The sequence below is a fragment of the Heterodontus francisci genome, chromosome 2 (assembly GCF_036365525.1).
Source record: "Heterodontus francisci isolate sHetFra1 chromosome 2, sHetFra1.hap1, whole genome shotgun sequence".
NCBI lineage: Eukaryota > Metazoa > Chordata > Chondrichthyes > Heterodontiformes > Heterodontidae > Heterodontus > Heterodontus francisci.
The window spans coordinates 196,548,507-196,571,430 of record NC_090372.1 but is presented as its reverse complement, the minus strand read 5'-3'; the positions used below and the strand labels follow the sequence as shown (position 1 = coordinate 196,571,430).

General features: G+C 41.0%; 1 protein-coding gene across 1 annotated transcript in view; it reads right to left on the bottom strand.

Annotated features, from left to right (window-relative positions):
• Nucleotides 1-22,924, bottom strand: part of lmbr1 (limb development membrane protein 1) — a 283,776-nt gene that overhangs the window by 9,309 nt on the left and 251,543 nt on the right. Inside the window, exon 16 of the mRNA XM_068015009.1 lies at nucleotides 2,467-2,628. Coding sequence (XP_067871110.1) covers nucleotides 2,467-2,628 — 162 coding nt within the window. The remainder of the gene's footprint in view (nucleotides 1-2,466; nucleotides 2,629-22,924) is intronic.

The following is a 22,924-nucleotide window of genomic DNA, read 5'->3' as shown; positions in this document are numbered from 1 at the left end:
TAGCCACAACAGCATTTGAACGCCTCGATCCAACTGCTGCTTTGTAATCACTCCAATACATCCTTTCTTTTTCTTTTTCTTTTGGGCCTCCTTATAATTTGTTGTTACAATAGGATAAAATATTTTAAGAAACATCTATAAATGCAGGAAACTATTATAATTTAACTTTTGAGTTGGTGGAAAGGAGCTTTGGGTCCACAGGAATCAGACCAGTATTTAACTCTCAAAAGTACTAAGGGCAGGAGGTGCAAAAACCCATCAGCAGTGTCTGTTTTGTGCTTCAACAACACAAAAGTAAAATACTGCAGATGCTGGAAATCTGAAATAAAAACAGAAAATGCTACAAATAGACAACTACATCTGCAGCACCTGTGGACAGAGAAACAGAATTAACGTTGCATGTCTATGACCTTTCATCTGAACTGGGAAAAGTTAGAAATGTATTAGGTTTTGAGCACATAAAGGGGTTGGAGGAAGGGGGGAGAGTGGGAAAAAGAACAAAATGCAAGGTCTGTTATAGGGAGGAGGGCAGGAAAGATTAAATTGTAAAACGTTTCATGGTGTAAGGCCTAAAGGGAGTGGAAATGGGACAAGTAAAGAAACAAAAGATGTAGCTAGAGGAAGTGCGAATCACAGGATCCTGAAGAGCTGCCATCCAAAAGAAAAGGAAATGAGAGAGCAACAGTGAAGAAAGAAAAATAAAATTGGGGCAGAGGTTACAGTCTAAAAGTGTTGAACTCAATGTTGAGTCCAGAAGGCTGTAAAATGCCAGTCAAAAGATAGTTGCTCTTCCTCAAGATTGGACTGGAACACTGACCTTTCTGTCCTTGGCCTGCTGCAGAATGAAAACAAGGTGAAGAATTAAAATAACAGGTGACTGGAAGCTCGGGGTCGTGCTTTCGGATTGAACAGAGATGTTCCACAAGCTGTCACCAAGCCTGCCTTTGCTCTCTCCAGTGTAGAGGAGACCACATTGTGAGCAGCAAATACTGTATACTAAATTGAAAAAAGTACAAGTAAATTGCTGTGCCATGTGGAACACGTGTTTGGGCCCTTGGAATGTGAGAAGGGAGGAAATAAAAGGGCAGGTATTGCATCTATTGCGCTTACATGAAAAGATGCCATAAGAAAGGGAGGGGCTATTGGGGGCAACTGAGGAATGGACTAGGGTATCACAGAGGGAACAGTCCCTTCTAAACATTGAAAGGGAAGGGAAGATGAGTTTGGTGGTTGCATCACGCTGGAGTTGCTAGAAATGGCCAGAGATGATCCACTGAATACGAAGGCTGATGGGATGGACAGTGAGGACAAGGGCGAGTCCTATCATGGTTCTGGGAGGCAGTGGAAAGGGCGAGAACAGAGGTGCGTAAAATAAAACGGGCACGATGAAGGGCCCTGGTGGAGAAATTCAGGAAAAAGGAAGCCATGTCAGAAGTCTAGTATGGAAGGTTGCATCATCCCAACAGATGCGACGGAACCAGAGAAACTGGGAGAATGGAATTGAGTCCTTACTGGAAACAGGATTTGAGAAAGTGTAGTCAAGGTAGCTGAACGAGTCAGTAGGCTTATAGTGAATATTAGTTCCCAGAAATGGAGACAGATAAGTCAAGGAAGAAAAGGGAAGAATTGGAGATAGACCATGTGAAGGCAAAGGGTGGAAATTGAAAGCAGACTCAATGAAATTTTCCAATGCAGGGCAAGAGCAGGAAAGAGCACCAATACAGTCATCTACATACTGGTAAAAGAGGTGAGGGGGGTGGGGGCCAGATCCTGCAATTCACTCCTCCTCTAGCTACATCTTTTGTTTCTTTATTTGTCCCGTTATCACTCCCTTTGGTCTTGAAACATTTTACCATTTAATCTTTCCTGCCCTCCTGCCTATCACAGGCTTTCCCTTTTGTTCTTTTTCCCCACCTTCACCCCCTTTCATTTGCTCAAAACCTACATTTATAACTTTTCCCAGTTCTGAGGAAAGGTCACAGATCTGAAACATAACTCTGTTGCGCTCTCCACAGATGCTGCCAAGTATGTCCATCACTTTATGTTTTTACCTGTTCAGTGGAGTATAATACCACCTCAGTACAAAGCTACATTTTGCAAGTGCCCATGGAGCTTAAACTTATTTCCCAACTCTTTTACTAAATGTTTTGAAAAAGTAAGTGTTGGTCCCTGCTCTCTTCCAACATTAACATTAGCCACTCAGGGAGCAGAAATCCTTTGTGATGCACCTTGATGTGGACTACAGTAATAGATAATCATACTGGGCAGTGTAACTTAGGTCTGACAGCTGTACTCTGTACCCCCACCACTGACCTGAGACCAACAATTAAAGTGTAACAGCAACATTTCTTTTAATGTCATGCGTATAAAAGTGTTTAAAATGTGTCAGTAGTACAGACAGAAAATATTTTGTGCTTCTTAGTTCTATCATTGGATCTAGGAGAGTCAGCAGATATTGGCCCTTACCTAAAGCCTTAAGCAGTTCTTCTCTTACAGCAGATGTAAATTTTCGGATCAGGCACAGAGTTGTTACCACAGCAAACAACAGATTGTATGAGAGTACAATGTAAAAATTGCCGAGCCAGTTGAACCTCCCAAAGTCTCCAAGTAGGTCAAATCTGGTTATTCCTGTTAAAAACAAGTATTGCTGAAAAAGCAGAAATATCAAGGTTCCACAAAATTATGTAACACATTTAACATATTAACAGATTCCATAATACAAACACACATTTCTACATATCAGAAGGCAAGTCACACAAACCAAGAACAATGCTTGCAACACTTAGGAACCTGCAAATATAATTTAATTATATATATAAGGCAACTTTCAGCCTTTATATCATTAATGAGAAGAATGACAAAGCAATACTCAAAGAATTCATATCATCATAAATAGTGATGGCTACCCAAAAAGCCAAATTGCTCTAGGTATAATGCATGATTTTTTTCTCTCCAGTCTTCTGCTCAAGGTGCAGGTGCTAAGGTTTGCCTTGGGAGGCAGTGCAGACAAGCAGTTTCACTGGCCACGGTGGCATAAGCCCTGGCTGACAGAGTGTTGGGCCTAATGTCATACCGCCTGTTTTGAGCTGCCATCAAAGATGAATTTCGACCTTTCCGACTCTCACTGGGCTGTCGCTTCCCAAGCTTCAACAAACCATTCTTTGGTGCAAATCAAAACCATACTTCAGCAGGCTTTTTAAACATAGAAAGCATCAAAACCAAATTGGCCTTCATCTACTTTCCCTACACATGCAATTTCCAGCAAGTTACCAGAAAGCAGTGAGGAATTGGAAACTGGATGATTTTTCTCATTACTATGTCAATTGTGTCACCCCAACTACTGCACGGCTAAGATCAGCTAATATAGCAAAGACCATTTGATCGTAGAAACTGTGATGCTATGCTGCTGGTGTGGAACCTTGCTAGGTTTACATCTGATGTGTATAATAGGAACTATAATGTTGAGATTTTATTTCAGACCCCTGCTCGCATATACAGAGCTGTACAAATTCTCCCCTTTGGTTCATATGGCTTAGGGTGACAAACGGCAATCCCTTTATCCACTTAGACCAGAGAGAGAACCAAAGCTTTTTCCAAATGAATCTCATGAAATAAAGCTTCTATTATAACACTGATCACTAAATTCCAAATACGAAATGTGTCGGAGCTGCATGCTGGCATTTAACCAAAAGGAGTAAACCAACCCAACATTCTGCTACTTGATTACGACAAAGCGAGAACTGAGCTCTCAATGTCAGTCTTCACATACTGCAATGGCTCAAGGATACACTCAACCATAACTGCCACTGTTTGCAAATAAAGCTAGGGGATATTGATACAAAATAAATAACGGCAGAAAAAACTATAATAGTAGGATTCTGAATATGTTAATGCTTTTTAACAGTCACCTTAAAACATGTAAGTATTCCATCGTGTATAAGTAATGATAGCGAGTAACTATTCACATGACGAAATGCATACTGTGAAATTTATACATTCTGTTGGGCAGGTGGTGAAATATTGGTTCTTCATGCCCAGGCAATTAAAGTATGCCAGTTTACTTTATTAGGAACAGAAAAAAGCAGTTTAATTATTTCATATTTATCCTGAAATCTCTATCAAGAGTTTCGTCCAGTTATCATAACCTCAAATATTACACTAGTAAAGAACAAGAAGGTCTAACGAAGGCACTGCGGTTGATGTGTATATGGACCTTCAACAGACGTTTGATAAAGTACCACATAATAGACTTTAGCAAATTTGAAGTACACGAGAATGCAAGAGCAGAGGCAGCACGAGTACAAAATTGGGTAGGTAAGAGACAGAAAGCAGAGATAAACTGTCATTTTTCAGACAGGAGAGCTGCATACAGTTGTGCCCCTGAGGGGTCAGTAGTAGGATCATTACTCTTTTTGATACAAGAACACAAGAAACAATAAGTAGGCCACTTGGCCACTCGAGCCTGCTGCGCCACTTAATAAGATCATGGCTGAACTCCTACATGAACTCCACTTTCCCGCCTTACCCCATAGCCTGAGTCCCATAGTGCTCAAAAATCTAAAAATCTCAGTTTAGTTTAGAGATACAACACTGAAACAGGCCCTTCGGCCCACCGAGTCTGTGCCGACCATCAACCACCCATTTATACTAATCCTACACTAATCCCATATTCCTACCACATCCCAACCTGTCCCTATATTTCCCTACCACCTACCTATACTAGGGGCAATTTAGAATGGCCAATTTACCTACCAACCTGCAAGTCTTTTGGCTTGTGGGAGGAAACCGGAGCACCCGGAGGAAACCCACGCAGACACAGGGAGAACTTGCAAACTCCACACAGGCAGTACCCAGAATTGAACCCGGGTCGCTGGAGCTGTGAGGCTGCGGTGCTAATCACTGCGCCACTGTGGTGGCGGAATAAATCCGTCAATTGAGCATCCAAAGCCCACTAAAGTAGATAATTCCAAAGATTCGCCATCCTTTGAGTGAAGAAATTTCTCATCTCAATTCTAAATGGCCGATCCCTTATCCTGAGACAATGGGCTGGATTTTATGTTGCTGCTGCTGAGTACGGCAGCAGCTATAAAAGATGGATTTACTTGGATTTTCATCGTGCGGATTTATTTGGTGGAGCCGTCGCAATATTATATACAGCGGTTCATTAAAATGGCTGGGGCAGACCAGGCCCCCGCCCATCCCCAATGACGTGGAGGGTGCGGGTGAGCTGTCCCCAGCAACGGTGGCCGGTGCCATTTTTAAAGCGCTTCCAGCCCTTACACGTCATATGCATGACAAGATTAAAGTAAAAACTTAATAAATTATTCAAGCCCCTCTCCCAACCCCCCCTTTAACAATACACTCATTCCTTGCACACTCCCAAAAAATACTTACCTTGAGTACCTGACCTTCCCCGCACCCTCCCCAAAGCTCTCAAACTTTTAACTTTACCCTTTCCCACCATCCCCTCCACCAATCAGAATAGTTTGACCCCAATTTCCCCCCCACCCCCACACTGAGAAGCTTACTTCCTCCCCCCGCCCCACAGGTGCTGCGCCTCATTTCCCTGGACGGGGATCTGAAAGCGTGCCACTGCCGGCCACCAGGATGAAGATCATGGCGGCACTTCAGGAGGCGATGGGAACGGCATCAACTCGGGTATATAAAAGTATTTCAATATTTAAATTACGGTCCTGTTGCCAAGTGGTGGGAGGGGGCCACCACGAGGCCTCGCCACCGCTGGCAAGATCGGGACGTGCCCATCTGGCGTTTAGGTCCGTGGCGGGCCTCATCCAGGGCAATCTCCATGCGCCCCCCCCCCCCTCCCGACATCGAGGCCCCTATAAAATGCAGCCCCATGACTTCCCAGTTCTCGACTCTCCAGCCAGGCAAACAGCCTCTCAGCATCTACCTTATCAAGCTCAAGATCACCTCTAATTCTTCTAAACTCCAGAGAATGTAAGCCCATTCTACTCACACTCCCACCCCAGGAATCAATGTAGTGAAATTCGATGCACCTCCGCTATGGCAAGTATATCCATCCTTAAGCAAGGAGACCAAAACTGTGCACAGACTCCAGGTGTGGTCTCACCAAAGCCCTATCTAATTGCAGCAAGACTTCCTTACTCTTATACTCAAAGCCCCTTGCAATAAAGGCTGAAATACAATTTGCCTACATAATTGCTTCCTATCCCTAAAATATTTGTGATTCGTCTACAAAATTCCTCTGAGGACCAACATTTACCAGCCTCTCAATATTTAAAAGAAAAACTGTTATTCCTTTCCTCCAAAGTCAATAATTTCACACTTCCCCACATTATACTCCATCTACCACCTTCTTGCCCAATCACTCAACAGGTCTATATCCCTTTGCAGTTTCTTTACATCCTCCTCATAGCTTACTTTCCAACCTAGCTTTATATCATCAGCAAACTTGGATATATTACACTCAGTTTCCTCATCTAAGTCATTGTTATGGATTGTAAATAGCTGAGGCCCAAGCCCTGATCCTTGCGGTATCCTTCTCATTACATCCTATCATGAAAATGGCCTGTTTATTTCTATTGTTTTCTGTATGTTAAGTAATTCTCAGTTCATATATTAATAAATTTCCCCAAATCCCATGAGTCTCATCTTATGTAACCACCTCTTGTGTGGCATCCTATTAAATGCTTCCTGAAAATCTCAACAGACTACATCCATTGGTTCTCTCTTATCCACCCTGCTAGATACACCCTCCAAAAACTAAGATCTGTGAAACACTTTTTTCCCTTTAATAAAACCTTGTTGACTTTGCTTATATATTAATGGCCTGGACTTGGGTATACAGGGAATAATTCCAAAGTTTGCTGGTGACATGATGATCGGGAATGCAGTAAAGTAAGGAGGATCGTAACAGACTTCAGGAGGACACTGACAGACTGGTGAAATGGGCACACACATAGCAGATGCAAATTAACACAGAGAAGAGAGAAGTGAGGCACTTAGGTAGGAGGAATGAGCAGAGGCAACGTAAACTAAATCCTACAATTCTAAAGCAGGTGCCAGAACCAAGAGACCTAGGGGGATGTATGTACACAAATTTTTGAAGGTAATCAAAACAAAATGTGCTAGAAATACTCAGCAGATCTGACAGCATCTGTGGAGAGAGAAGCAGAGTTAACGTTTCAAGTCTGTGACCTTTCATCAGAGGTCTGCCAGACCTGCTGAGTATTTCCAGCACATTTTGTTTTATTTCAGATTTCCAGCATCTACAGTATTTTGGTTTTATTTTAATCTTTGAAGGTGACAGGACAAGTTGAGAAGACAGTTTAAAAAAAGAACAAAAGAACATGCTTGCCTTTATAAGCAGAAACATAGAGTACAAAAGCAAAGAAGTTACGCTAAATATAAATCATTGGTTAGGCCCCAGCTGGAGTATTTTGTCCAATTCTAGGCACCACATTTTAGGGAAGATGGCAAAGTCTTAGAAAGGATGAAGAGGAGATTTACTAAAATGGTAGCAGAGATGAGGAGCCTCTGTTATGTGGAGAAGCTGGAGAAGTTGGGATTATTCTTATTAGAGTAGAGAAGGTTAAGAGGAGATGTAATACAGGTGTTCAAAATCATGACGAGTTTTGCAGAGTAAATAAGGAGATATGATTCCACGATTCTATATAATGTAATTCTATACTATTTCCAGTGACAGAAGGGTCTGCAACCAGAGGATATGGATTTAAGGAAATTGGCAAAAGAACCAGAGGTCACAGGAGAAATTTTTTTAAGTGAGTTATAATATTCTGCAATGCATTGTCTGAAAGAGTGGTGGAAACAGATTCAATAATAACTTTCAAAAGGGAATTGTATAAACATGTAAAGGGGAAAACTTTGCACGGCTCTGGGGAAATGCAGGGAATGGGATTAATTAGATACTCTTTCAATGAGCTAGTACAGGCACAACAAGCTCAATGGCCTTCTGTGCTGGTATTATTCTAGAATTGTATGACTATGAGCAACCAACTTTTAGTTAAACTAAACTGCAATTTATATCTATTTTATTAAATTCTCTACGCTATTAATAAATCACAATGTAATTGTTCCCAAAAGGAGATGAACCTTAAAAGAATATATCAAGGCAGCTCAAATGTTTAAGAAAAACTGAAAATTCTGGGAATTTGAAATCAATGCTGAACATGAACAGCTCCATCTTAATAGAAGTGAGCTGTTAACAGGTTAGGTATATGGTGTTCTATGCATCATCAGCATTTTCTATTTTTACATTAAAGCAGACTTCTTTCATAAAACAGAACAGCTAGAGTTTATTCTCCAGTATCTACTATAATGACGAATAGGAAAAGCAAGCTCCCCAGTAAGTCACAGATCTATTAACTGCTTTAGCTTTAAATCATGTCAAATAAAAGAAAATAAAGATATGCCTCCTTGGAACAAAGTCAGTAAGAAAATATGTTGTCATTTGATATGTTTATCAGGCTAGTGAGGTCTAATGACCTAACTATACACAGATTCAGGTCTATCAAATATAGATTTTTATTTGAATTAAAAAATACTTGTTGCATGGAATGCTGTTTAATATTCTCCTTCCAGACAAAAAAACTTACCGTTTTAAATCACCTGTAGCACCGATTCTTCATCAGCTTTGGATGAGGAAAAAGGCAAGTATTTTATAGCATATGCCTCTATTATGACCGAGGCGGGAGGAGTGCACTGTTAATTCAGTCCCACTTCTCCACGGGTTACAGCATATCAATAGATCTACCACCTACCGAAAAACAGCCAATTACATACTCTATTTGTCCCCCAGAATAAAGCACACCAAGTCTCTTCAATCAACAACAAAATTAACTAACTATAAAAACATGTCTTAACCAATAATGAGATAAATCTATATATGAAAAGCTCCTTATTTCCCTAGCCCTCATGCACACACACATACATCCAAAAAAAACCGGTTAACTGGGGAAAAGGATTTTGGTTTATAGCCGTTTCATAGGACTAGAAGGAATAATAAAATAACTTGGTGTGTCACATTCTGGTAGGAGGTTCTTCAGTTTTGTGAGGCGTCCCAGAGTTGAATGGTCGGATGCCACTCGAAGTCGAAGGCGAGGTTGATGAACAGTCTGTGATGGGTAGGCGTTCAAGGTAATTCAACTGCAGGATGCTTCACATAGGTCTTTCATCAGGGGTGTAGCAACAGGTCATCATAGGTTTTACAGCAGCAGTATAGCAGAAGAAGATTTCTTCAGATTTCAGGATTTCTTAAAACACAGGAGGCAACAGGAACCATACTTGATGCGGGGATTCTTCAGAGACAGGAGGCAATAGGAATTTTCTACCTCTGAAATACAGGATTCTTCTCAAAAGACACAGAATTCCTTGACAGAGAGAGGCAACACTTTTTCTGCGGCTTCCTCTCCGAGCTCCAGGCAGGTCAAAGACAAATTTCAAATGTCTGCTCTTTGTCCAACTCACTTTTTTTTTTATAAAAGGGTCCAAAGTGAAAGCAACGTTCCTCAACAGTTCACATGTCCAGACATAGAGTCTCCCTTGTCATTCGAGGTGTTGCTCCGAGAAGGTCAAATCCCTTGCTGGTTTCCTTGAAATTGTTGGCTTTCCTGCCTTTGTATACAAGTTCAATTTCCTTTCAAAACATCCACAAATTTCAGTTATTTGCAGGTGTCAATGTTCACTGAAAAATCCGTTTTCAGGTTTTAAAACACACAGAGTGCTAGGCTTTTAGTACAAAAATAAAACCCTTGTAACACCTAACATTATATATCCCAAAGTATATTTTTCTTAATTTTGAAGTTATTTAAATAATTTGCAAGACTTCATTTCAACCAGAAATGCTTGCAAAAATTCCTCACGAAACACAAGATTCTGAAAATTATTCAGTGTCTGAAAGTTTACACAGGGCAATGCAAGCAACAAAAGGGATGATTGTACATACAGATATTAATAAAATAGCTTCAGTGCAAAACAGGTTTGTTAGTTCAGTGCTGGTTGATCATTTTAAGACTTATGTTTGTGCTAGTGCTAAGTATTTTACCATTATGTAGCTATAGTACAATGCACAAAAGCTAACCTTTTGTGTTTCATGCACAAGAACACCCAGATCACTCTGTGCTGCACTTTTTTGAAGTCTCTCTCCATTTAAATAATAGTCTGCCTTTTGATTCTTCCTATCAAAGTGCATAACCTCACACTTTCCTCCATTAAACTCCATCTGCCAAGTTTTTGCCCACTCACTCAACCTATCTATATCCCCTTGCAGATTCCTTGTGTCCTCATCACAACATGCCCTCCCACCTATTTTTGTATCAGCAGCAAATTTGGATATATTACACTCTGCCCCCTTCTCCAAGTCATTAATATAGATAGTAAATAATTGAGGCCGTAGGACTGATCCTTGTGGCACTCCACTAGTTACATCTTTCCAACCTGAAAAAGACTCGTTAATCTCGACTCTCTGTCTTCTGTGTGTTAACCAATCCTCAATCCGTACTAATACATTACCCTCAATACCGCGAGCTCCTATCTTGTGCAATAATCATTTATGTGGCACCTTATCGAATGCCTTCTGGAAATCCAAATACACTATATCTACCAGTTCCCCTTTATCAACTCTGCTCGTTATATCCTCAAAGAACTCTAGCAAATTTGTCAAACATGATTTCCCTTTCACAAAACCATGTTGACACTCTTTGATTGCATTAAGCTTTCCTAAATGTCCTGCTATTTCTTCCTTAATAATGGACTCTAGCATTTTCCCAACAATTGATGTTAGGTTGACTGGCCTATAGTTTCCTGCTTTTTGTCTCCCACCCTTCTTGAACAGGGGAGTCATATTAGCAGTTTTCTACTCCACTGGGACCCTCCCGGAATCCAGTGAGTTCTGGAATATTTCGACCAATGCCTCCACTATCTCTGCAGCCACTTCCTTTAAAACCTTTGGATGTAGTCCATCAGGTCCTGGTGACTTGTCTGCCTTTAGTCCCATTAGTTTGTCAAATACTTTGTCCCTCATGATACAGACTTTTACAAGATCTTTCCTCCCATTAGCTCCTTGCTTATCTGATAGCTGTGGGATTTTTTATAGTGTCCTCCACCATGAAGACCAATGCAAAATATTGGTTTAAATTATCTGCCATTTCCCTGCTCCCCATTATCAATTCTTCGGTCGCATCCTCTAAGGGTCCCAAGCTCACTTTAGCTACTCTCTTTTTATATACCAGTAGAAGCTCTTGCTGTTTGTTTTAACATTTCTTGCCAATTTACTTTCATAATCAATTTTCTCCCTCTTTATTAGCTTTTTAGTCATCCGCTGCTGGTTTCTAAAAAATTCCCAATCCTCTGGCCTACCACTAGTTTTCACTGCTTGGTATGCCTTAGTTTTTGATTGGATACTCTCTTTGACCGCCTTTGATGAGTGAAGAATGTCCACTTTGTCACACTAGTGTGTGCATGAATGATTACATTTCAGCCTGAGAAAGCTCACCCCATTTCACATCTTAAAATATATACTTTTATAATCATGAATATTTATTAGAGTGCGAGAATGATCAAAAATCCTCATTAAGTAATGGTATTTATTGCTAACAATCTAGTCAAACTAATAAAATGAAGTTCTGATGAAGGGTCACAGAACTGAAACATTAACTCTGTTTCTATCTCCACTGATGCTGCCAGACCTGATAAATATTTCCAGCACTTTCTGTTCTCATTTCAGAGTTCCAGCATTCGTAGTATTTTGATCTTATTAAAACGAAGCCCACATTTTGTTTTAACACAGCTGAATTTTCCTTCTGTATATTTACAATATTTGTACTTAGTGTACATCTTTCATCCTGAAGCTGTGTCACACAGGCAAAGTGTCCTTCATACTTGTACCTGATTGGTTCAAAGAATCACTTTCCAAGTTTGCTGTGCTTAATCTTACATATGGGCAAATAGAAAAAGCTATAATTATAAACTGGTGGGAAAAATATCGAAAACAATTCAAGAAATGAAACAAAATTGCTAGCTAAAGAGGCTATTTTTGTTAAGGAAATATTGTTGCGGTTATTCAGAAAGATAGTTTGCGCTGGGGCCAGAAGCAGAAATTTACGAGGCAGTTTGATGCTGAGTTCAGTGTCAGCTTCACCTCGACTATCTCAAATGACATTCAAGATGCAAAACCATAAAATACTCAAGAGTGGGAAAAATACTCACCGGCATCGTGCTGCACCAAGAACTTTTATTAACAACACACCAAAAATCTGCTCACAAATACTCAGTTTGGGTTCCAGGAGGACTATTCCGCTCCAGACCTCATTGCAGCCTCGATCCAAACATGGACAAAGAGCTGAATTACAAAGGTGAGGCGAGAGTGACTGCCCTTGACATCAAAGCAGCACTTGATCAAGTGTGGAATCAAGAAGTCCTAGTAAAATTGAATATAATTACAGAATGGCTCTCTGTAAGAGCAACACAACATGTCGCACTCCCCCGGCCTTTTCCCCAGAGTCCTGCAAATCTTTTCTCCAGGTAATTATCCAATTCCCTTTTGAAAGCCCTGACTGAATTTGCCTCCACCACACTCTCAGGCAGTGCATTCCAAAACTTAACCACTCACTGTGTAAAAAATTTTTTCTTGATGTCGCCATTGCTTCTTTTGCCAATCACCTTAAATCGGTGTCCTCTGGCTCCCGATCCTTCCGCCAATGGAAACAGTTTCTCCCTATCTACTCTGTAAAGACCCCTCATGATTTTGAACACCTCTATCAAATCTGCTCTCAACCTTCTGTTCAAGAGCCGCTGCCCCAGCTTCGCCAGTAGATCACTGAAGTCTCTCATCCCTAGCATCACACCTTGCCAATTCTCAACTCATTTATATTTGCCATAAAGACAGTTATTTACAGCACAGAAGGAGGCCATGTGGCCCACTGAGTCCATGCCAGCTCTCCACAGAGCAATCTAATCAGTCCCACTACCTGGCTCAGTCCCCATAGCCTTGCAAAATTATTTCCTTAACGTAGGCATCCAATTTCCTTTTGAAGTCATTGATTGTCTCCGCTTCCACCACCCTTATATGCAGCAAGTTCCAGGTCATTACCACTCGCTGCGTAAAAAAGTTGTTCCTCATATTCCCCCTGCATCTCTTGCCCAAATCCTTCAATCACGATAGTTGGTGTAATGAACCAATAGCCTAATAAGCACCTTTAAACCCAGATGTTAAAGTAAAATGTTAAAATTATTAAAAGGAAATACTTTGAAGATGTCATATTAGATCAGATCCCTGAACCCAAACAGAGAAAATGAAACAAATGATTAAAAGAAAAATGCATAGAGATACCCTTGAAAGCTTCCATACTTATCCACTGAACTGTTTTTTTTTTAAATCCACTGAAAGATTCAAGCAGATTCTGAGTTTGAAGACATTTTTGTTAGCCTTTTTTCAGCTGCTTCTAAGCACTATCAAGCGTTACATATTGGAGATGATCACATGGTTGTAAGACAGATGAAAACATTTCAATTATTTCTGATCAAACATGTATATACATGTGATAGCATTTTGGAAAGTGATATCTATGATAATAATGAATTATGGCAAAAGAGGAATTTGAATGTGTTTAAAAAAAGGCAATGACATGGGGCGGCACAGTGGTTAGCACCGCAGCCTCACAACTCCGGCGACCCAGGTTCGGTTCGGGGTACTGCCTGTGTGGAGTTTGCAAGTTCTCCCTGTGACTGTGTGGGTTTCCGCCGGGTGCTCCGGTTTCCTCCCACAGCCAAAGACTTGCAGGTTTATAGGTAAATTGGCCATTGTAAATTGCCTCTAGTGTAGCTAGGTGGTAGGAGAATTGTGGGGATGTGGTACGGAATATGGGATTAATGGTTTTAATTAGTATAAATGGGTGGTTGATGGTCGGCACAGACCCGGTGGACTGAAGGGCCTGTTTCAGTGCTGTATCTCTCTCTATTACTCTATGACATGATATTCAAATTTCAAACTCTTGCTTCTGGCATTTGTCCCAACCCTCAAAGCTGCTAACATACAATGGCATTCAAAAAACACTTCCATTTTTAAACTTAAGTATACAATATACTTAATCCATTGCTGCACAGCATAATAGATATACAACAGCTGAATAAATGTTTTAATGTATATGCTAACAAAAAAAAAACCCATTACAGCTGCAAAATTTCACAGTTTAATGAAAAGGGCCATTAAAATAAATTGGCCTTTGGAATACATCTGTTATATACATGTTGCTTCTCCTTAGACAGATTTTCCTACTAAACAAAAAAAGACTGCAAATATTTGATTAATTCCACAATTCGACACTCCCAGTTGGAAGCATGGGTCAGAAATAAGGCTACAACAATGTACCCATGATTCCCCCATCAAGCTTCTTGTGAGCACAGCTCCCTGCTTGATGTGCAGCCCTTGTATTCCAATTATATCAATCAAGAACGGATGCCAGTAGAAAAGTAAATGGAAAAATTCGATAAGCCAAAGGGCCATAAAACAAACACATGGGGCTCCTCTATACTTTGATAAGTTCCATGAAAGATAATAAAAATGAGTTAACAAATGAAAGACTATATGTCAAGAAAAGGCCTGCCATGTAATTTCTGCTACTAATCATTACATTACAGAGTAAATTACATTTATAGAACGGCAGTCAGAATGTTACTGCAGTATAATGAACATTGCAACCATGAACATAACACTAATCCATTTAAAAAAGTAACCAGGGTTTCATTTGGTGTTTGTGTGTAAAAATAGCAACTTGTATGTTTTTCCAACATATGAGCATCATTTAGATTGTGACATCTGTCTAGGACCGATGAAGAAGCAGCTGTTCTGTGCCCCTTTCCTGGTCTTTCCACTGTTCATGCCCTTTGTTTTTAATGCCAGTATGCTATTTAGCCATTGAACCTGTTCTGGCAATCAATTAAATCATGGCTGATCTGTACCTCAATACCTGCCTTTGCTCCATATCACTAGATACCCTTGCTGAACACAAATCTATTTCATTCAAAAATTTCAATTGCCGCATTAATTTAACTGGTCTGCCTGTTGAACACAAAACTTAGCACAATTTGAAGAGTTATTCCTAGTTGACATAACAACTAACAGATTAACGTTAGTTATCTTGTATGTTGTTCATGGAATATTACTGAATGCAATTTATCGACATAACAACTGACTGCACTTGATAATTCATTGGTTGTGAAGCATTTTGGGGTGTCCTGAAGACATAAGGTGCTTTATAGAGGCAAGTTTCCACACCAAGACTATCAAAACTTACTGGCAATTTTAACCAATTAGTGAGCAAGTGCTGGAGGTTAGCAATTTATGGGCATTTCCCAAGATTCCTGCACTCTAATTTTCACTGATTAAGTCATATTTCCTGAAAATCTAACTTATAAAATTAATATACATGAAAAAGGAAAAAAAAGAGAAAAACTACTGTCCTCCAATGGATGCTGAAAGAATATTGTTGTCTTGGTTATAAAATAAGTTGATTATATTTTACTATCAAAAGAAGATCATTCCTGACAATAAACCTCCAAGGAAACAATTCTAAGGCAAGTGATTTCTCACATACAAGTCAGAAAGCTTCACTTCTGTTTCTCACAATGCAAACCAGGCTTCATATAAACTCATCTAACAGATTATCAGAGGACTGCAAAGAGCTACTACTATACCTAGGACACCTTTCTAACAAACAACTTCATAAACACTTCTCTTCGAATTAAAAAATATTAAACATTATTCAAACATAATTGCTAGAGTTTAAAATACTGGTAAAGTTTTAGACATCCTTTTCTGTGTGTACCATAAAAAGCAAATTTGCTCAGTCTCTATAGACGAACTGCATTCATTTTTTAACCTTTCATTAAAAAGCTAAAACATAGCAAGTCGACTACTTTTCTAAAATTGGAATAATTACACAACTGCTTGTTTGCAAGATACCTTTCTTGTAAATTGTATTTATTAATGTATCTTTCTTCCTCAACTGAGGCAATGTTATAAATACACCACCATAATTCAAAGCAAAACGTTACTTGAAGATTATATTGGTAAAATACAAATCTTAGACAACCATATTTTAAGTAAATTGGCAAGCATTCTTTTCTATCTCAAAATGATTAAATACACAATACAAACTACACAAATGTACATAAAGACTACTCTGCCTCTGTCAGGCTAAGATTTAAAATCCAGGTATAAATCTAAAATCCAACTTAGTTATGATGTAGTATGAATGTGCAACTGTATGAAAATTAAATTTAAGATTGCCATGCAGAGTTAATGATCTTTCTGTTTAATCTCCTACTTATCATTAAATAGGCCTGCCACCGCAATTCGAAATTCGAGCAAAGATTTGAAAAAGGCCAGCGTGATCTTACCAAGCAATGCATAATCTAAGTGAATCAAGATGCTAACATTCGGTTCAGTCAGAGGTGTTCAAATCACCACCCATTCAAATATCAATAGGTGCATATCAACACTACTATCTGCTGACTTACCTCAAATGGTGTCTAGCAAAGACAAGCTACATACCAGCGGGCTGTGTGGTTTTCCCAGTGACTTGTTTCCCAGACCACCACCAGTAAAAAAAAATCAAATTAGTCATTTTATCTCACTGTGCTTTGTAGGATCCTTTGTGTGCAAAGTAGCTTACACTTTCACCAACACAGACACAGTGACTCTACCTTAAAGTAATTCAACCTATGTGAAATATTTTGGATGTCTAAGAGATGTGATACTGCACTATACTCATGAAAGTTTGTTCTTTCCTTACTAATACAGTATGTACAAGAATAAGGGGCGGCACAGTGGCGCAGTGGTTAGCACCGCAGCCTCACAGCTCCAGGGACCCGGGTTCAATTCCGGGTACTGCCTGTGTGGAGTTTGCAAGTTCTCCCTGTGTCTGCGTGGGTTTTCTCCGGGTGCTCCGGTTTCCTCCCACAAGCCAAAAGACTTGCAGGTTGATAGGTAAATTGGCCATTATAAATTGTCACTAGTATAGGTAGGTGGTAGGGAAATATAGGGACAGGTGGGGATGTGGTAGGAATATGGGATTAGTGTAGGATTAGTATAAATGGGTGGTTGATGTTCGGCACAGACTTGGTGGGCCGAAGGGCCTGTTTCAGTGCTGTATCTCTAATCTAATCTAATTTCATCCATAGGATAGACCTATAATTGAGTATCGCTGTTATGGTTTTGCCAGGAGTCAAATAACTCACCAGAAATGGTGACATATTCTAATTAACTAGGAATGAAATCATAGGTTGCATGTAAATACTCATGCACTTTTAGCAATTTTGTTCTTTCTTCAACCCTCCACACCTATACCAACATTTGATTGGGAGAGGAGGATAATGCAGCCGGCAAGTATCTACACAAACATATTATTGTGGATTTGCCAGGAGGCAGAATATAGGGAGGGTTAGAGACTAGTCTGCACTTTCCTTCCCCGCTCTTATCCCAAAAAGTTCGAGGTGTCATGGGAAAGGAAGTGTGGATGATCAGATTTAAATGGGGATTTTGGATCAGGGACACACAATTTGAAAAACTATATTTTCTGCTTGCACCATCTCGCCACTCCTATTGTAAATGAGATCAAAACAGAAAATGCTGGAAATACTCAGCAGATCAGGCAGTACCTGCAGAGAGAGAAAGAGTTAATGGGTTGGATTTTGTTCCCAGCCTGACATCAGGTTCCGTGGCAGGTGGCCGGAGAATCGGAGAGGCAACGGCCTCCATGGAACCCGATGCCAGGATTGCCAGGCCCGCTCTTCCCAGTGGCGGGGAAGCTCCATGCCGGCTCCTCCGCCGCTCTGTAACGGGACCCTGCTTTCCATATGCTAATCAGATCTTTGCATTAATTGAAATGTAATCTGCAGCAATCTTACCTTCAGTTCCTGATCTTCAGCGTGACATGCGGCACTCACGTGCCTTCACTTTTCTGTCTAGAGAAAGCTGGCGCTGGCGAGGTGGAGAAGGGGTCAACTCTGCACTATTTAATGTAGGTAAGGTGGGAAGAAAGAGGTCAATTCTGCATTTTATTGAATTGTCTGCAGGGTTGGGGAGCCTTTTAAAAATGGCACCAGCACCTGCTCCTGCATTGGGTGAAGCTGAGAACAGAGTCGCCAATGCCGCCCCCGCCACGTGATTGGGGGGAGCCACTGTGAATATGCTAAGTGGCTGCCCGCTGCAGAATTGTGGTGGTGTGGCGGCATGGGTCCCATGCAGGGAGGTCGCCATTTTCTGTACCTGTCGTTGCTCCCGGCGGCGGGACAACAAAATCCAGCCCTACGTTTCAGGCCAATAATGTCTCATCAGAACTGGGAAGTTAGAAATGTATAGGTTTTGAACAAATGAAACCTAAATTGTAGTTCCAGTGTGCAGGATGTTGAGAGTAGTGAGGTCAGGGATAGGGTTATAAGGACACAAGAGGGCACTGGCAAGCAAGAGCTTGGTTTAAAATGTGTCTACTTCAACGCCAGGAGCATCCGGAATAAGGAGGGTGAGCTTGCAGCATGGGTTGGTACCTGGGATCTCGATGTTGTGGCCATTTCAGAGACATGGGTAGAGCAGGGACAGGAATGGATGTTGCGGGTTCCGGGATTTAGATGTTTCACTAAGAACAGAGAAGATGGTAAAAGAGGGGGGGGTGTGGCATTGTTAATCAAGGAAAGTATTACAGCGGCAGAAAGGACGTTTGAGGACTCGTCTACTGAGGTAGTCTGGGCCGAGGTTAGAAACAGGAGAGGAGAGGTCACCCTGTTGGGAGTTTTCTATAGACCTCCAAATAGTTCCAGAGATGTAGAGGAAAGGATAGCAAAGATGATTCTTGACAGGAGCGAGAGTAACAGGGTAGTGGTTATGGGGGACTTTAACTTTCCAAATATTGACTGGAAATACTACAGTTCGAGTACTTTAGATGGGTCTGTTTTTGTCCAGTGTGTGCAGGAGGGTTTTCTGACACAGTATGTAGACAGGCCAACCAGGGGCGATGCCACATTGGATTTGGTACTGGGTAATGAACCCGGCCAGGTGTTAGATTTAGAAGTTGGTGAGCACTTTGGTGATAGTGATCACAATTCGGTTAGGTTTACCTTAGCGATGGGCAGGGACAGGCATATACAGCAGGGCAAGAATTATAGCTGGGGGAAAGGAAATTATGATGCGATTAGGCAAGATTTAGGATGCGTAGGATGGGGAAGGAAACTGCAGGGGATGGGCACAATCGAAATGTGGAGCTTATTCAAGGAGCAGCTACTGCGTGTCCTTGATAAGTATGTACCTGTCAGGCAGGGAGGAAGTTGTCGAGCGAGGGAGCCGTGGTTTACTAAAGAAGTTGAAGAGCTTGTCAAGAGGAAGAAGAAGGCTTATGTTAGGATGAGACGTGAAGGCTCAGTTAGGGCGCTTGAGAGTTACAAGCTAGCCAGGAAGGATCTAAAGGGAGAGATAAGAAGAGCAAGGAGAGGACACAAGAAGTCATTGGCGGATAGGATCAAGGAAAACCCTAAGGCTTTCTATAGGTATATCAGGAATAAAAGAATGACTAGAGATAGGTTAGGGCCAATCAAGGATAGTAGTGGGAAGTTGTGTGTGGAATTGGAGGAGATAGGGGAAGTGTTAAATGAATATTTTTCGTCAGTATTTACAGTGGAGAAAGAAAATGTTGTCGAGGAGAATACTGAGATACAGACTACTAGGCTAGATGGGATTGAGATTCACAAGGAGGAGGTGTTAGCAATTTTGGAAAGTGTGAAAATAGATAAGTCCCCTGGGCCAGATGGGATTTATCCTAGGATTCTCTGGGAAGCCAGGGAGGAGATTGCAGAGCCTTTGTCCTTGATTTTTATGTCGTCATTGTCGACAGGAATAGTGCCGGAAGACTGGAGGAAAGCAAATGTTGTCCCCTTGTTCAAGAAGGGGAGTAGAGACAGCCCTGGTAATTATAGACCTGTGAGCCTTACTTCGGTTGTGGGTAAAATGTTGGAAAAGGTTATAAGAGATAGGATTTATAATCATCTTGAAAAGAATAAGTTCATTAGAGATAGTCAGCACGGTTTTGTGAAGGGTAGGTCGTGCCTCACAAACCTTATTGAGTTTTTTGACAAGGTGACCAAACAGGTGGATGAGGGTAAAGCCGTGGATGTGGTCTATATGGATTTCAGTAAGGCGTTTGATAAAGTTCCCCACGGTAGGCTATTGCAGAAAATACGGAAGTATGGGATTGAAGGTGAATTAGTGCTTTGAATCAGAAATTGGATAGCTGAAAGAAGACAGAGGGTGGTGTTTGATGGCAAATGTTCATCCTGGAGTTTAGTTACTAGTGGTGTACCGCAAGGATCTGTTTTGGGGCCACTGCTGTTTGTCATTTTTATAAATGACCTGGAAGAGGGTGTAGAAGGGTGGGTTAGTAAATTTGCGGATGACACGAAGGTCGGTGGAGTTGTGGATAGTGCCGAAGGATGTTGTAGGGTACAGAGGGACATAGATAGGCTGCAGAGCTGGGCTGAGAGATGGCAAATGGAGTTTAATGCGGAAAAGTGTGAGGTGATTCACTTCAGAAGGAGTAACAGGAATGCAGAGTACTGGGCTAATGGGAAGATTCTTGGTAGTGTAGATGAACAGAGAGATCTTGGTGTCCAGGTACATAAATCCCTGAAAGTTGCCACCCAGGTTAATAGAGCTGTTAAGAAGGCATATGGTGTGTTAGCTTTTATTAGTAGGGGGATCGAGTTTAGGAGCCACGAGGTCATGCTGCAGCTGTACAGAACTCTGGTGCGGCCGCACCTGGAGTATTGCGTGCAGTTCTGGTCACCGCATTATAGGAAGGATGTGGAAGCTTTGGAAAAGGTGCAGAGGAGATTTACTAGGATGTTGCCTGGTATGGAGGGAAGGTCTTACGAGGAAAGGCTGAGGAACTTGAGGTTGTTTTCGTTAGAGAGAAGGAGGAGAAGAGGTGACTTAATAGAGACATATAAGATAAACAGAGGGTTGGACAGGGTGGATAGTGAGAGCCTTTTTCCTCGGATGGTGATAGCAAACACGAGGGGACATAGCTTTAAGTTGAGGGGTGATAGATATAGGACAGATGTCAGAGGTAGTTTCTTTACACAGAGAGTAGTAGGGGCGTGGAACGCCCTGCCTGCAACAGTAGTAGATTCGCCAACTTTAAGGGCATTTAAGTGGTCATTGGATAGACATATGGATGAAAATGGAATAGTGTAGGTCAGATGGTCGGCGCAACATCGAGGGCTAAAGGGCCTGTACTGCGCTGTAATGTTCTATGTTCTATGAAAGTATGTGGTAGGGTGGAAGACAGGAAAGATTAAACAACAAAAGAGTTGGTGGTGCAGTGCCAAAGGGAGTGATAATGGGACAAGTATAGAAACAAAAGACAGTAAATGAGAATTCACAATCCAAAATGAATGGACATATGTTGACTTAAATAATAGATCTAAATGCAATGGCCTCACACCTTTTAAAAAGACTTGTTACAACTGTGTAATCAAAACCTTGATAATTAGACAAAACCGAGCTGTATATATGCATCACTGAAAACAAAAACACACAAATTATACAGTAGGAAGCTGAATTTGATACTTATTTCACATTTAAAAGCTATAAGAAATCAAGAGATAATTGGGCTCCCAAGGTTAACCACAACTAGTGAAGATGTCTGTTAAAAATTGTGAATGTTATCACAATTATATGATGAATATATGAACAAAAAGGCCTATAAAATTATTTGGTCATATTTATAGATTTCTCTTGGCGCTGCTCACAAACCCAGATAATGCGCTGTTCTCAATGAAAGGAGCATTAAGAATTAACCATATAATATGGGACTGGAGACAGGTAGGTATAGGCTGAACAAAGCATATGTCGTATCTTCCCTTCTCTTCCTTGAAGGGCAGTGGTGAACCAGTTGGGTTTTTCTAACAACATGGCAGCTATCATGGTAAATTTTTCTGCCACCATCCCTCAAGTGAGCTGATTTATTTTATTTTTTTTTTAGATTAGAGATACAGCACTGAAACAGGCCCTTCGGCCCACCGAGTCTGTGCCGAACATCAACCACCCATTTATACTAATCCTACACTAATCCCATATTCCTACCAAACATCCCCACCTGTCCCTATATTTCCCTACCACCTACCTATACTGGTGACAATTTATAATGGCCAATTTACCTATCAACCTGCAAGTCTTTTGGCTTGTGGGAGGAAACCGGAGCACCCGGAGAAAACCCACACAGACACAGGGAGAACTTGCAAACTCCACACAGGCAATACCCGGAATCGAACCCGGGTCCCTGGAGCCGTGAGGCTGCGGTGCTAACCACTGCGCCACTGTGCAATTGAATTCAATTACACCAATTACCACAAATGAATCTGAACTCGACCCATGGGTTGCTAGACCGTGTCATAACCAAAACAGTGCCATACCTGCTGTAGTGCCTTTTGGCAGGATCTTCAATCTGCTTTACTCGACGGTTAGCTGCAGATATGATACGTTCATTATAATGAATGTCTTTAAAACAAATCCTGGAAGACACCTGATCATTAATTGTCCAATAAGGATTTCTTTTCTCCCCCCTATACTTTTCTTGATTATGTCCTGGAACTGTTAGGGTATGGTTCTCTGATCCAGCTTTTGCTTTTACCTTTCTGATCTTTGCTTCTTGACTCCATCAGATCAGATACCTACATCCTTATTTAATCATAGCAATCATTCTACTGTCTCTTGTAAAAGTTGTGCCTGTCTCACCTGGTGTTTTGATTAGTCTGAAGCAAACCGAGCCAACTTTAATTATTGCTCATAACTTCTGAAATCAACTACTATAGCTACTAAATGCATTCAACTGCTCAAAACTTCATGGGAAGAATCATGAACTGCTTTCTTACTGCC